An 11,629-nucleotide genomic window follows, 5' to 3' on the forward strand; every position below is an offset into this window, starting at 1 on the left:
AAGCCGCAGGTGCCGCCGGCGCGGATGCGGGCCTGGGGGCTCCGCTCCCCGCCGCGGGCCTCGCCGTGGGGCGGCGGGCGGGGGGGCAGCGCAGGGGGAGCGGGCGGGCCGGGGGCCGGCGGCGGCGGGCCGGGCCGTCGCGGGGCGGGAGCGGGGATGTGCAGGCACACGCTGCCGCTGGCAGGCGGCCGGGTTGCGCGGCGGCGGCGGCGGGCGGAGCGGAGCGGGGCGGCGCGGCGCGGACACGCGGCAGCTCCCTCCGCAGCCCGGCGCTTCCCGAGCCGCCGCCGCGCCGGGCTGCGCCGCGCCGGGCATGGCCGCCCCCCGCCGCCGCGCCCCGCGCTAGCCGCACGACCCCCGCCGCCATCGCCGAGGTGAGCACCAACCCCGCACCGCACCAACCCCGCACTGCGCCGGCGGGGGCCCGCGGTACCGGCCCCCCCGCCGCCGCGCTGCGGGCGCGTCCCCGCTCCGGGGGGCGGGGGCGAGCAAAACGGAGGCCGGAGGGGCCCCCGGGGCGGGGGGGGGGGGGGGGGGGCAGCCGCGGCGGGGCCGGGAGTGGCACCCCCCGGGGACGCGGCATCCCCCGAGGGTCTCTAATAGCCCCCAGCCCGGTGGGAGGGTCCCTAATAGCCCCAACCTGGGGGTGTCCTTAATAGCCCCCAGCTTGCAGAGAGCCTTTAATGGCCTCCAATTGGGGAGGGGTCTTTAGTAGCCCCCAGCCTGGGATGTTCCCTCATAGCCCCCAACCGGGAAGTCCCTCATAGTCCCCAGCTGGGGGGGTCCCCTAATATGCCCTAACTAAGGGGGCCTGTAATAGATCCCAGATGGGGGGTCCCTGATAGCCCCCTGGGTCCTTAATAGCCCCCTGCTGGGAGTTGTCTCTGGTAGCCCCCAGGCATATGGGGGTCCATAATACCTCCCAGGGGGTAATAGCCCCCAAGGTCGGTAGTAGCCCACAGCCTGGCCAGGCCATAGAGGATGGGGAAGGTGGGAGCTCCCTCATGTCCCCAGACCCAAAGCCGGGCACCGTTTGTACCTCTGCGAGGTGGCTGCAAAGCCTCCCTGGTGCTGGCTCCAATTGCCCGCCAGGATGCCCCCCGGGGATACCCGAGCACCTTGCCGGAGGGAGGAGGGGAGCAGTGCTGGCTGCTGCGGGAGCATTGTGTGGGGCACGTGCGGCAAATGGGGAGGCTATAGGGAGCTCAGGGGGAGCAACCTTTCCAATGACATGCAGTCAGAGGGTGAGCCGCCAACGGCCCCGGAGGAGCAGGATACCAACTGTTCAGCCCTAAGCTCTAAATTATTTTATAAGTTTTGTAGGAATTACTTCACCCGCCCTTGAAATGCAGCAGCTGTTCAGCACTGCCCTGCACTTTAGGACAGGAAGTGAAGGACGATCCTACCAGCGTGATTACAAAGGGAACATGTGGAGGGAGGACGTGATGGTCCGTGCTGGAATTTGGCCAGGGCAGTGACAATAACATCCTGTAGCCCCTCTGAAAATGCTGCGTGCTTTATAGGTGATGGGTTGCTTGGTGGAAAGATGCTTCTAGCAACATCATTGCTTCAAATTCAGCGGGCTATTTGGGCTGACCCAAGTCAAGCCCTTAGCAGGGACCTTTACACCCCTCCCAGTAATGACAGTGGATATGTGTGGGGAGGAGTGGCTTTCCAAATCTAAGAAGTCTTTCATGTAAGTGTTGGCCCAACACAACCCTCTCTAGCTTCAGAGTCAAGCCCACAGTGGAATGGCCCGTGTCCATCACACCCACGCAGCTGGATGGAGTCTGCTCTATACCTTCACCACGCTCCTAGCAGAATTATTTAACCCCTCCCATCTCATTATAGTAATATCCTTATGATATCACCCTCGAATTTCCTGCCCTTACCAACCCCAGAAGGCTGGGAGGGAGTGAAGCATTTTTGGAAAGCGTTTAACGTTGCTTCAGGAGGGCAGGAGGCGGTCAGAGAATAATCGGGTACAGGAGCCCTGGGCTCGCGGGGGCGCTCTGCAGGACGGCTGAGGAAAGGGCTGCACCTGCGAGAGCTGCGTGTTTGCCTTCGCTGCTTTGGACTTCAGCCCCAGGTCTAGCGCCTGTTGCTTCACTCCCTGCATAGTGCTGTTTACTGCCTGCTAGTCTATCGGATCTACTTTACTCCGTGCCTGCTTGGGCGCTGTAAAAAGACTCAGCCTATCTATTCATTTGAAAATGCAGTGGAGGAGAGATATGATGTAGGGACTTGCTTTAAAGGAAGCTGAGATCCCCCTGATCTAGAGAGGGAAAATTAAGGTCCCTGCAGCTGGACTGGTGTTTCTAAAGGCTTATACTCTCTTGACAGCAACTAGCAGGGGCAGGTGCTCCAGGCTGCATGGTAACAGCCATACTTATTGTACACTCAGGATTGTAATTCTCCCATGCACACATTTTAAAAAGCTTTTTGGTTCTTAGTGCTCCAGTATTGCCTTAGAGAAAGGAGCCTGGAAGAACAAAGAAAGGAGAATGGTGACAAGTCCATACAAAACTGGATGTTTCAAATCAAAACTCTCAGGTGGTGCAGAAGAAGGGACATGTGAAGTGAAGCTGCTGCATGGGCCAGGAGATTTTTCTGAGCTTGCTCTTTTTATCCCTGCAGGTGTTCATCTCGGTGGGGCCACACTGACCATGCTCAGGAGCTTCTGTCTCCAGCTAATGTCCTTGGTTTGGATCCTCTTGGCCCATCATCAGCTTGCACAAGGTGAGTCTCTGTAGGAATGGATCCCTCTGTCCTATATGCATCTTTCCAAACCTGCCCTTGGCATTGCCGAATTCTCCTCACATCACCATGTTAAATAGAGCTGGCCTGACCTACAAGAACAGAAAATGCTCCTCAGTCATCTAGCACTGGAGGGGTGACTGGTGACAATTGGAGAGACCTCCTGCTCTTATGCCCATTGCGGCTGGCAGCACTTGAGCGGACAGGCAGGGAGAAAGTTCCTGCTGCTCTGTCTCTCTCAGCTGGAGCAAATAGATCCTTGAACTGATGGGCCTGTTTGGAGAGACAGGGTGGAGGGGAAAGAAAGTCCCCAAACCAAAAAGCTAATCTGGATCCTGTGCAGCAAAATCCCTTCCCAAAGATGAATTTGCTCCCCACAATAAGTGGTGAATTCCCAAAGCCGTCAGCAAGGAGAGAAATAGTTACAGATAGGAAAGACAGTAATACTTAGGCTTGGGTTGAGCAGTCCCAAGATGCAGCTCCTGATTTGTGGTGGCTTGTTTTGGGAAGCTCTTGTCCTGAGCAGTTGGAGCCCATCACCTTGCTGCTGCTAAGGCACTAGCATGCAGACTGGGCTTATCTCTCTTCCCACTCGCTTCCAATACAGCCTGCGGTGTTGCTTGGGGGAAGCCTGAGTGCACCTTGTGGTGTGGGGACTCTAACCTGCCCCAGTCTGGGATGGAGGAGCCAAATCATGCAGGAGCTTTCTTCTCCTGGGGCTCGCTTGGAATCATGCTGTGCTCTGTGAGAAACTCCTTGTTTCCTGAAATTTGCTCTGACGCTACTGCCCGAGTTGCCTGCCCGGCCTGGTAGGGTTTCCCAGCACAAGGAAGGCTCCTGTCTTTGCCAGAGTGACAAGGACCAGGAGAGTGCCTGGAGCACCTGCACCCTCTCTTGGGGGCTCAGAGCCAGCCCCAAGGGAGCTGGAGCGAACCAGCTTCCTGCAAGGCTGAGACACGAGCAGCTCTCTGGGGAGATGGAAAGGTGGAGATGAAAGCGGACACCTGGCTGGAGAAAGCAGGCCAGCGCTGAGCAGGGGATGAGAAACAGCATGGCCAGGACATGGCTCAGTTACAGCTTCTATGGCTTTTAAATAAATAAACAGAACTAGATACCTGGTCCGTTGTTATGCCCCGTTCCTATCTTGCTCTCTGTGATATGGAGGGAGTGCTCGCAGCTTGGTCGTGGCAGAAAATAGGCGTGCTTACCTGTCAGCTCTGTTCAAACAGCTGTCCTCAAGGATGGGAACATCCTGGGAGATACGGAGGGCACTAACCTATCCTTTCCATTACCCTGACACCCCTCATCGCTGGAGGGACCTCAGCCCCTCCTGCTTGTCCCTGGGAAGCTGATAGTTTGCAGTAGAAGCAAGCATCCATCCCTTTGTGCCCCTCACAGTACACGGTCCTGAGCTTTCCCACCATGCTTGTTGACTGACAGTGGGACAAATGTCCCAGGCAAGGTTAGTCCCTGTTACATAGGGTGTAGTCCACAGCTCTGGCCCAGAAGGGCCTGAAGTCTAAGGGAGGCAGCGCACAGATGATCAAGGAGTTCATCAGAGACTGGACAGCTTTGAACAATGTCCTGTTTCTCAGTAAGGCACAGTGTTACCACTGCTCAGGTGACTGCAAAATCCTCATCTCTCGTGTGGTACCCAGCAACTGAAAAGGATGTCTCTGACATAATAGTTCCGGTGGAAGGGCAGACTGAGTGCTTAAAATGGAAAAAAAAAAAAAAAAGGTATTATAGCATTCAAGCCCTGCTCGTTGTGAGCCAGCAGGGGCATGAGCAGATCTGGGGTCACGTACTGTCTCTGACTAACTTTACTCCCCCCTCTCCTGCCTTGCAGGTGATGACTGCAGTGAGCGCTGTAATCTTGCCCATGGCTGCTGTGACCAGGATGGCAAATGCAGGTACAGCTCACCCTTTTCTCCTCCCTGTTGATGCCCCTGGTGGGAACTGTTCTGTCTCCCTTGACGCTGCCCTTCCAGTGCCTATACCCCCTTTCCAAGCCAAGGACTTTCCTCCTCCATTCACCCTGTCTCAGAGAGTCAGTGACTCTGCTCTCTTTTCACCTGATACCCTGCTGGGATGGGGTATTTTGGTCCCTTAGCCCCTTGCTGATGGACTCCTGCTCCTAGAGTCTCCTCACTACTCAGCAATTGACATTGTTCTGCCAGACTCAAGCAGTCCTGACAGTCTGGACAGAAGTATGGACAGCACTGCTGTGCATGAGTTTGAGATGGGATGCTCTCCCTGGTGGCATGGGACAGAAGAGCTGCCAATGTGCAAGTAAATGTCTGAGGGCATCAGCAGCCTCAAGAGTGACCCTCCTAGAGACAATAGATGGGACTAGGGTGAGGATCTCCAGATATTTTTATGAAGAACATGCCAGGAGGTTGGTGGGCCACATTGGCTTGCCAAGGAGAGGCCATGTGTTCCCACAACCCATCTCTGTTTCAAAGCAGGAGTGCATGGGTGGTCTCTAGTGCCCAACTCTACTGGGTGTCCAGATCCCACAGGACAAAGCTCAGAGCCTGGACCCGTGCTGCAACCAGTGAAACAACAGTGTTGCCCAGATGGCCCCTGTCTCTTGCCCACTGCAGGCAGGCAGATGCTGCTGCCCAGAGCCTGGTCCTACAGGGAAGGCCTGGAAGGAACAGGCTGCTGCAGCCTGGCCCAGATGCCTCTGCCACAAGGCAAGGAGCAGGGTGCACTGCTTGCTTACAGCGCTGTTGTTCTCCTCACTGGGGCACACTCAAATCCTTTTCACAGCAGGGCCTGGCAGTGGATTCTGGGTCATTTGTTCTCTTCTAAAAGAGCAGATGTGGCCTTGCAGTGCCAGCCAGAGAGCTCTGGGCCAGGACATCTGCACAGCACGTGGCTGTAATCACATTGACCATTGCATCAGTGTCTAGCTCTGTTTTTGCTGGGCTCCTTGTTGCAGCTGCCAAGGGCTGGCTCCTCCCTGATCCCTTCTGTGGCTGTGGCCTCCATGGGACAGGCCAGTGGGTGGGAGCCAAGTGCTGCAAGCCCAAGCCAAGATGCTGCACTCTTTGAAGCAGTGAGTGGCCTGATTGCAGGTTATTCTAGTGGAGGCGAGCATATGAGTTGCTGCTCCAGATTTCAGGCCTCCGGAGTGTTTCCTGAATCTTTCAGCAACAACCTATTGAAATCATCCCCAATACAACCTTTTCTGCTAACCCAGCCCCCTCTCTTGCAGTTTTTAGGGTTGACTGTTCTCCCTTGAAAAGGGGAGTCCAGGTCTGCCATTCCCTTGCTGCAGTTGATGGGTACCTTAGGGTAGAGGCACTAACAGCTGTCTGTCAGCTCATGACTATCTAGTTCTGAATTATGAATATATTTTGCCTGATTTATCAATATCTCCTCCATTCTTGTCAAAGAGACTCTAATTTATTTTTTATTACTATTCTCCTCATTTCTTGGGAAAAATGCTACTGTTACAATAGCCAGTCTCAGCAGTGGAAGTGCAGCCTCTGACTGGCCTGGCAAAGCTGCAGTCACAGTGCATCTTGCTAAAATGAGTCCTAGCCATGAAAATCAACCCCGTTTCTTACTGTAGAGATTGCATGGTCTCTGTTAGGCTTAATTTTGTGCAGTTTTGAGTCTAGCTTTTATTGCCTTTGGTAACAAATGCACCTCCACTCGGCTCTGCTTCCACAGAGGTGCCCTCTTTTCTCATCTCATTATCGCTTCCTTTCCCCCTTGCAGCTGGCAGGCCTGAGGGCAGGGACAGCAACAGGGAGAGCAGCTCAGCAACAGCTTTGCTTTACTTACAGTCATTGCCACTGTACCGCTCGTCTGGGTCCAAGTCCAGCTATTGTGTGCTGCAAGGGTTGATTTTCCCATCACGCTTCCGCAATGAGCTTGTAGATAAGGCGTACGCGTACATCAGTCACATCAAGCAGGGCTTTGTAGCTGGACTACCATGCACGTAACGTGAAATGTTATGTGGACAAATTATAATGAAAAGAGCCAGGATGAAGCAAACAGTCCTCAGAGGCCTGTTACCCCTTTCCCTTCGGGAGTTCAGTGTTATGGATGAGGATGTAGACTCATGCCGTTTAGACTGGCTGTGTGATGGAGGAGGCCCAGGATTTTTTTTTTTTTTTTAGCTAATACAGTAGTGTATACAGATCAGTTTGCCTGAAGGAAAGTAGTTTGCAGCTATTAAAATCAGGCCCGTTGAGCCAAAGCACCACAGCACTGTTGCTGCCTCTGTCACTATATGTGGTTCTGTGGGGAGATGTCTGCTCCTGCTTTGTTCATTTAACTCTTTTGAAAGAGATGCCACTACTGACCTCCTCTGGAGGAGGGAGCCAGCAGGTTCATGGGGTTCTTTGGGAGGATTTCCCAGCATCTCCATTCCTGCGGCAAGCCTGTGCATCAGGGCAAATGTGAGCCTTCCCGCAGCCCTTGCCAAGGCTGCATCGTGCTGTCATGCTGCCCTGTCCTGTCCTTCTGCAGATGCGATCCAGGCTGGGAGGGCAAGTACTGCGAGGAGTGTGTGCGAATGCCAGGGTGTCTCCATGGGACATGCCACCAGCCCTGGCAGTGCATCTGTCACAGCGGCTGGGCTGGCAAGTTTTGTGACAAAGGTGAGTCCTGGGCTGGGCCTGCTGGGAGCTTGATCCAGGTGGGCGGACGCTGGCATGTAGCAGAGGTGGCCGGGACACTGGGCAGGAGGTAGAGAGGTGAGAAGGGATGGGCTTCATCTGAGCTTGTACGCTGAGACTCTACTTTCCACCCTTCGATGCTAAGGGCAGTAGCTTGCTACACTCTGCATGGATGGGTGGGACAGGCACAGCTAGAAGTAATCCCAGTGATGCCTGCTGCCAGGGAGACGGGATGTCACCTGTGGCAGCTGGGACCATCCCTTTTCCCTTCTGTGAAAGAGGTCAGGCTTCTGGGACCTGCTCCCTGGCTGTGTGGCAAGAGGTGTTGCAGCACTGACCAGCTTCAGGAAATGGAGCAAATGAACTCATTGCCTTTCCCACGCCATGGCTGGGCTCTGGGAAGCACCTCCTGCTTCCCCCAGGGCTTGCTGCCTTCAGCAGGTGGTTAGTGGACGCCCCTTGTGTGGCCAGGAGTCAGTGTCACCACGTAGCTTCCCTGCATGCTCACGGAGGGCCCTGCGCCAGCTGGCCACATGGTGTGCATGGTGCAGCCTGCAGCTCTTTGAGTCATGCAGGTTTACAGGATGACAAGGGGTGTCTCGCTTTCTTTGCACCCCTGAATCTGTGCCATACACAGCAATGCTGAAACATTTTGCAGACTAGCCGGGAAATGCCACATAAACATTTCTATTGCTGCAGGTATGTGTTGGAGGAGAGGGAAGGAGAGAGAAATTGCTGCCGTTTCTCACCCCCCACCCCCCGGATTTAACGGGCTGTGTCAGTACTGAAATGGCCACATCGCCCTTCTTTTCTCACTAACTTCTGTCTTTTTCTTTCCCCACAGACATACACATCTGCGAACACCAGTCCCCATGCCAGAATGGGGCTCAGTGCATTTATGACCGAGATGGGGAGTACTCCTGCCTGTGTCCAGAAGGCTTCCATGGAAAGGACTGTGAGATGAAGACAGGGCCATGTGAGAAGGCAGGGTGAGACACAGCAGCAGGGGAAGAGCAGGCAGCGAGATTACAGGCAGCATTAGTGCCGGGTCATGAGCTACCAAGCAGTGGCCCAGCTTGGCTCATTATCTGTGGATTTCCATGCATTAATGGAGTTAAGCCAAAACCCAGTGCCCTGCACAATCCCACTGGGGCAGGGACTGTGTTGTGATCTGAACAGATGTCCATCCCTTGTCATGGTGAATGCAGTGACTTGGCATCAGTCATGCATTTGGGGATCATCAGCAGGGCCCATTTCATCTTCAGACTGTTTGGCTTAAGACTCTTCCTAGTGGGCAGCAGGCCTGTGCACAGTGACATCCTTTGGGGGACCATCTCCCTTTCACACAGGGAGATACCACCTCCTACCCGTTCTTCTCTTAAGAATGGCTGTCCCACCCAGAGAGTGCCAGTAAGGTACCCATGCACAGCTTGAGCAGCTGTGTGTATTTTCCTCCATAGGGCAGAGAAAGCTGCATCTTTCCTTGCTCTCTCCACGCAGGTCTCCGTGCAAGAACGGGGGGCAGTGTCAAGACGAGAATGGCTTCGCCAGCAACTTCACCTGCCGGTGCCTCGCTGGCTTCATGGGGGCTTTCTGTGAGAACGATGTGGATGACTGCCTGATGCGTCCCTGTGCCAACGGTGCCACCTGCCATGACGGGATCAACCGCTTTTCTTGCCAGTGCCAGGTGGGCTTTGAGGGGCGTTTCTGCACTATCAACATCAATGACTGTGCCAGCCAGCCGTGTAAAAACGGGGCAAAGTGCTACGATCGCATCAATGACTACGACTGCTTGTGTCCTGACCGTTTTACTGGCAAAACCTGTGAGATCTCCGTCCCTGAGCCCACCTGGGCTCCCCCCTACCACCCTGCGAACCATGAGAATGGTGGGGTCATGAAAAGTACCACCAGTGAGATGCCAGGGGTGACTCAACTGGAGCCTGTCAGGACTGTGGTCACTGGGAGACGTGTGGCCAACCACAGCGAGAAAGTGCCAGGGGGAGGGTTGTTGAAAATCTCTGTGAAAGAGGTGGTGACCCAAAGGGACTCAGGGCTAAGTGAAGCCCAGTTGGTGACAGTGTTGGTGTTTGGGATACTCACTGCCGTGCTGGTCCTCGTCACCGTCCTGTTAATTCTGAGGAACTGGCAGAGGGGGCGTCGGAGGTCGAACTGGTGCCAAAGCCCTTCGCAGGCTGCAAGAAAGCTCCAAGACCAGGAGTGTCAGGTGGGCATGCTAAACACAGTCCTGATCGAGCCCAGAAAAACAACGGAGCTGTGAGGACTCTCAGAGCCAGGCCCTGGCAGGTCATCATGCTGGCAAATCCTTCAAACTGCACCCTGGGGAGCTATTCTGGTGCAAACTGGGCAGCGGGGAAGGGCTCCCAGATCAGTGAAAGCATCAACGAAACCCCATGGCATTGAGCATGGTGTGATGGCCCTGCCTAGGTCTGAGCCACCTCCCCCTGGCCAGCACAGCCAGCGCCCATGGGAATCCAGAGGCAGGCTGCATCGGGCCAGCCTCTGCGGGGGCACAGCAACGTGCAGGTTGTGGCAGCCCAGGCCATGCAGCGCTGGTGTCACCCGACACACACTATCGTGAGCTCTCAAAAATGGGACTGGTAGCGTGGAGAAGGGGAAGGCCTTCTTGCAAACCCAAATTCTGCCAGGCCCTTTTAATTTGTCTCCGTGACTACCAGAAGCAGCTTTACCCTGTTGTTTCTGCTGACAACGGAGTGTTTCTTCTGTGTCCTTTGGGATCACTATGTCTGCCTGGGCCTCCTTGCCCCAGTGCTTGATGGGCTTATCTCCCAGCTGTTTCTGGAGGCTGTCATTTGTGCGTTTTGGATGCCACGTCCCTGGGGAGTGAGTGAACACCCTTATTTTGTGGCCTTGTGGTTCTGTGAGCCGGTTTGAAGAGACTTTGGTGATCGATCAGTCAAGACCCTCTCATGCTCCTTTTCTGCCCTGTGTGATGCCCTCTCCTCTTGCTGTTGGATTTTGGGGTTACAAACACATTCTGTACCTTCCTCCTGATGATCTACGTGTCTTCTCCCCCCACTTACTAAGATGACAAAGCTCCTTCCTCATTCCAACGTGTGCTTCCACTTCACCGTTTGCTGATGGGGGGGATGGTGCAGGGCCCATTCTCCTCTGGGGTCCTCAGGACCTGACCTGGTCCTTTTCACATGCCCTCACAGGCGAAACTGGAGATGGACAAGGCTGGAGAAGTGCTGGGGGCTGGTTCAGGAGCAATACAAGATCCAGAGCCTCATTTTCCTTCCCAGTCACTCCAAGGAGTGCTGACAAGACTAACCTCAAATCAGCCATTGTAGCATTTCTCCATACAAGCAAAGGCTAGCTCCTGGCAGTGGATGTGAGGATGGGCTACAGGGCCTGGGATGACCTTTGGAAGCAGATGTGGCACTGCCTTCTCTGCTATTATCAAAGCATGGCTAAAAGCAGTAAATGACCAGGTCACCCTTTATACTAGGTCCCGCTTGTTCTGGTCCAGCATGCAGCACAGTCTCCCTGCCAGGGCCAGCATTTTCTGTGCCTTCCCATGGGCATGGAGGACTAAGCAGTGGATCTCTTAAGAAAAAACAAAAACAAAAAAACCCACTACTGGCCTGTAGAGTTGCTATGCAGGGTTCAAGATGATGTGCAAAGAGACGGGGTAGAGGAATTAGCTCCCAGCCAGGAAGGAGACCTGGGAGAGAGGACTGGGGCTTCATCAGAAAGATTATTTTTTTAATACATGGATGGATGATGTACCTTTATCAAATAAAACAAATATAAGTCTAGAAAAGTGCATCAGAGAATTATAAATTAATTTAGGCTGGAAGGGACCTCTGGAAGTCATCTAGTTCAACCTCCCATTCTCAGCATATCTAATTAATGATCAGGTTGCTTAGCTGCTTGTCAAGATTTTAGTATCTCCACCCAGGTCCTGGTAGGGTAGTCGTTCTGCCCCATGCTCTGGCCCATGTCACCATAAACCTTTTGCTGTTTGGAACCCCCCTATTGCTCTGCTCTGGAGCTGTGCTGCTGTGAAAGTTTCAGAGGCCTTCAGAGGTCTCTTTGGCCTCTAAGAAAGGAGTGGTAGGGTTGTTTGGATTGAAAAGCAAGGTTATTAGTCATTAAGTGAAGAAGACTATAGCTTAGGGACTAAAGATTGCACCTGCAGCTTGAGGGGAAGAAAAGGGACATGTGCCAGGACAGCATAGCAAAGGCGTGTA

General features: G+C 54.4%; 1 protein-coding gene across 1 annotated transcript; it reads left to right on the forward strand.

The window, feature by feature from the left end:
* Positions 1-338: 338 nt before the first annotated feature.
* Positions 339-11,175, forward strand: DLK2 (delta like non-canonical Notch ligand 2). The gene is made up of 6 exons (XM_062573623.1): positions 339-374; positions 2,638-2,739; positions 4,607-4,670; positions 7,246-7,376; positions 8,239-8,383; positions 8,895-11,175. The coding sequence occupies exons 2-6, from the start codon at positions 2,667-2,669 to the stop codon at positions 9,670-9,672; spliced, it is 1,191 nt and encodes a 396-aa protein (XP_062429607.1). The 5' UTR covers positions 339-374; positions 2,638-2,666; the 3' UTR covers positions 9,673-11,175.
* The last annotated feature ends 454 nt before the right edge of the window (positions 11,176-11,629 follow it).

This window comes from Rhea pennata, chromosome 3 (genome assembly GCF_028389875.1).
Source record: "Rhea pennata isolate bPtePen1 chromosome 3, bPtePen1.pri, whole genome shotgun sequence".
NCBI classification, from domain to species: domain Eukaryota; kingdom Metazoa; phylum Chordata; class Aves; order Rheiformes; family Rheidae; genus Rhea; species Rhea pennata.